The sequence below is a fragment of the Chanodichthys erythropterus genome, chromosome 6, assembly GCF_024489055.1.
Source record: "Chanodichthys erythropterus isolate Z2021 chromosome 6, ASM2448905v1, whole genome shotgun sequence".
Taxonomy (NCBI): domain Eukaryota; kingdom Metazoa; phylum Chordata; class Actinopteri; order Cypriniformes; family Xenocyprididae; genus Chanodichthys; species Chanodichthys erythropterus.
Genome location: NC_090226.1, coordinates 2,430,001 through 2,433,208, shown reverse-complemented (window position 1 = coordinate 2,433,208; position 3,208 = coordinate 2,430,001). Strand labels below are relative to the sequence as shown.

At 34.3% G+C, this 3,208-nt stretch overlaps 1 protein-coding gene across 1 annotated transcript in view; it reads left to right on the top strand.

Annotated features, from left to right (window-relative positions):
* The first annotated feature begins 2,041 nt into the window (after positions 1-2,041).
* The window catches only part of mfn1b (mitofusin 1b), a 19,469-nt gene continuing 18,302 nt past the window's right edge, over positions 2,042-3,208 (top strand). Inside the window, exons 1-4 of the mRNA XM_067387709.1 lie at positions 2,042-2,123; positions 2,711-2,741; positions 2,823-2,945; positions 3,127-3,208. The exon at positions 3,127-3,208 is cut by the window's right edge and continues 54 nt beyond it. Of these exons, the coding sequence (XP_067243810.1) occupies positions 2,831-2,945; positions 3,127-3,208 (197 nt within the window). The 5' untranslated portion in view covers positions 2,042-2,123; positions 2,711-2,741; positions 2,823-2,830. The remainder of the gene's footprint in view (positions 2,124-2,710; positions 2,742-2,822; positions 2,946-3,126) is intronic.

The window sequence follows — 3,208 nt, the reverse complement described above, 5'->3', positions numbered from 1 at the left end:
TTGTTGCTGTCTTTCCTGCATACAAAATGGTTAATTAATTTTGTAGTCTATCCTATGGCTTGCAAGTTTTACCCTCCTACCAGATATTATCAATTAAATAATGATTCATTATATTTGAATAACCAACAGTGTTAACTTTTGCCTTTTTAACATTGCCAACACGTTTTTCCAGCACATGTGCCTAGCAATATCAGTTCTTCATTAAACTGTGGGTGGTTTCCCTTTTATTTCTCTGCATGTAGGGTAGGCTACACTCACAAATACATTACATAAACAGAATGTAGGAAACGAAAAATGTCTCAGATCCACCGTTTATGTTGACTGCAAGATATTAAGTTGAGGTACAGGCTGACTGACATTCAGTTACTTGCTAACGTAGCATTCTATCATCCTGGGTAACACATACTATCACCAGTTAATACTATTTTCCACAGTAGAATCTGCATTTGAAAGCCTGGTCAGTTTATTTGTGTGGCTAGCTAGTTATTTTGCCTACTTACACTCTAACCCTAAACCTAACCATCACAGGAAACTCTGCACACCTTTATTTTCTCACAAAAACATCATTTAGTATTTTTATTAATTAATTTACATTGTGGGGACCGGTGGCTGGTCCCCACGATGTAGGTGAACTCAGGTTTATATTACATCGTGGGGAGATTTGGTCCCCACAATGTAATATAAACAAAAACACACACACACACACCACCCGCTCGCTGCTAGTGCAAGCACAAAAGTAGTCCGGCCCGCGCATGTAGCCTGTCAGATACCCCGCCGCCAATCAAATTACGGCGTTTCTTGTACTGTCGTCGTCCTGGCCGTTAGAATCGATCCAAATAGCAGTGCAAAGGAGCTTGCTAATTATTGGTGAGGACAAATGTGTCATCTCAAAATATTGATAGGGACTAGTACCTAGCGCCCCCCCCTAAACCTACGCCCATGGTTAAAACTATATAATTTTCAATTTTTTTTTCAGAAAATGAGCGATGGTTTCACTAGATAAGACCCTTATTTCTCATCTGGGATCGTGTAGAACAATTTGAAGCTGCAGTGAAACTAATTTTGACCTTTAACTGTTTGGTGCCCATTGAAGTCTACTATATGGAAAAAAATCCCGGAATGTTTTCATCAAAAACTTTAATTTCTTTTCGACTGAAGAAAGAAAGACATGGACATCTAGGATGACATTGGGGTGAGTAAATTATCAGGAAATTTTAAATTGAAAGTGAACTAATCCTTTAAAAGAAAACATTTTCTCCACTTTTACATAGTTTACCAATGCCAAAATTGTTCATGAATTTAACACCAACAGGTGAAATGATTCAAAGTACAAATGTGATGGTGTTGAGATGGCTTCAGAAATGTGAGGAATACAGCACATCTAAAACATCAGGATATGAAACCAGCTCAGAACACGGTGATCCAGTAGAAGATCCACAGAATCCAGAGACGTCAGACAATACATCCAATCTTCAAATGATGCGTGCCTAAAAAACAAGTTTGCATTGGTTTTTAAATAGGCTGTGTTTTTATTTATTAATATGTTTGTGCATTTCAAATTAATATCTGATATTGTTGTATAAGATGTTTATAATAATATAAAGCAATTATTGTATCAGCAAAGTACAGTTTTGATGTATGTATAATTTATTAACTTTTTAGATAATTGTATTTTATCAAGTTAAAAAAATTAAGAAATTGTTGAGCTTTCACAATGACTGTTGACTATGTTTAATATATGTCACATAAGGTTGATTGTCACATCTTAAAACATTGTTAGTTTTTGGTGGTTGTTGTTGTTGTTTGTTTGTTTGTTTGTTTGTTTTTGTCAGTTTGAATGGCCAAAGACACACAGGATTATAATTTTCATTTTTTGAGGAACTATATTTTTTTGTAAAGGACTGATACTGAATGTAAATCAACAATAACAACAATTATTTGTTCAACAATTATTTGTTCTCCTTTGACATTTATTTTGAAAGTCTTCTAGGACTTTTGTTTTGAAAGTAGCGGTCTCTTCTGGACTTTTATTTTGAAATCTTTCCAGTGTCGGTCTGAAGAGGTCTGTCAGTCAGACGGTGTGTTTGTCATGACAGAAGGAGATTTAACAGTCCTCTGATCAGGTGAGATGTGTGTTTTATAACATTTAAACTGATTATGCGATGATATCGACACATAAAGAAGGAAAACGAAGTATTTTAATAAGGTATTAATGATTATATGTCGCGTCTCGTGCGCAAGCCCTAAAAGCTCATGTCACCTCTAACGTTACAAACATTTGACAATTCAACAAAATATTTAGTTTTTATACAACAAGAGAGCAAATTAATCATGTATTAACATGATTCAGATAGTAAATATTCAAGTTAACTTGTTAGAGTTTATAAAATTAAACTTTAATGAACATCTAACGTACATTACTATTGCATTTTATATGATTATAATCATTATACGAATATAAACATTTTATAGTATATTTGCATTTTACTCTATAAGCAAGCAAACTGGCTGTTAATAATTTTGTCTGTGTATGTAATGTTACATCAAGAGTTACTTTCACTTTTGTATTCCTGACATAATTGTATAAACTGTACAATTAAAAGTATACCATGGTATTATCATATCAAAAAACATGGTAATGCTATGGTTAATGAGAAGAGTTTCCAGATTAAATGACCTCGAAATCAAATTTATTTTTTTTATTTCCCAGTTTCAGCAGCTCTGATGTGAAAGTCCTGAAGGTAAGAGTGAATAAATATCATTTATAGATGATAAACATGAATTTGCTGTGATTTCATCGAATGTTTCTGAAATATTCCCAGGTGTGGAAATGGAGCAGTCAGACCGTTCTCCGTTAAAGCGTTTTGTGCTGGCAAAAAAGAAGATCGGCGAGGTTTTTGAGCAGCTCTTAGTTTACGTTCAGGAGGGCTCAGAGTTTGTGAAAGGTATACAACGTTTTATTTGGTTTCTGTGAGACTAAAAATATCCAAACACACAGACTTAGAGCATTAGAAATGTGTTAAAGTTGGTCTAATGTGGCCAAAGTAGGATTGGTTTGTTAGTTGCGAAGCATTATTGTAGTATTTGCATGTGTTTTGTTTACTCTTTATTTGTATTTGTCAACAGAGACGTCTAATAATGAGTCGTTGGAGAATATTGCAAACAAGAGCCAGCTGGATCAGATCGAGGCGTACACAAGCAAACTGTC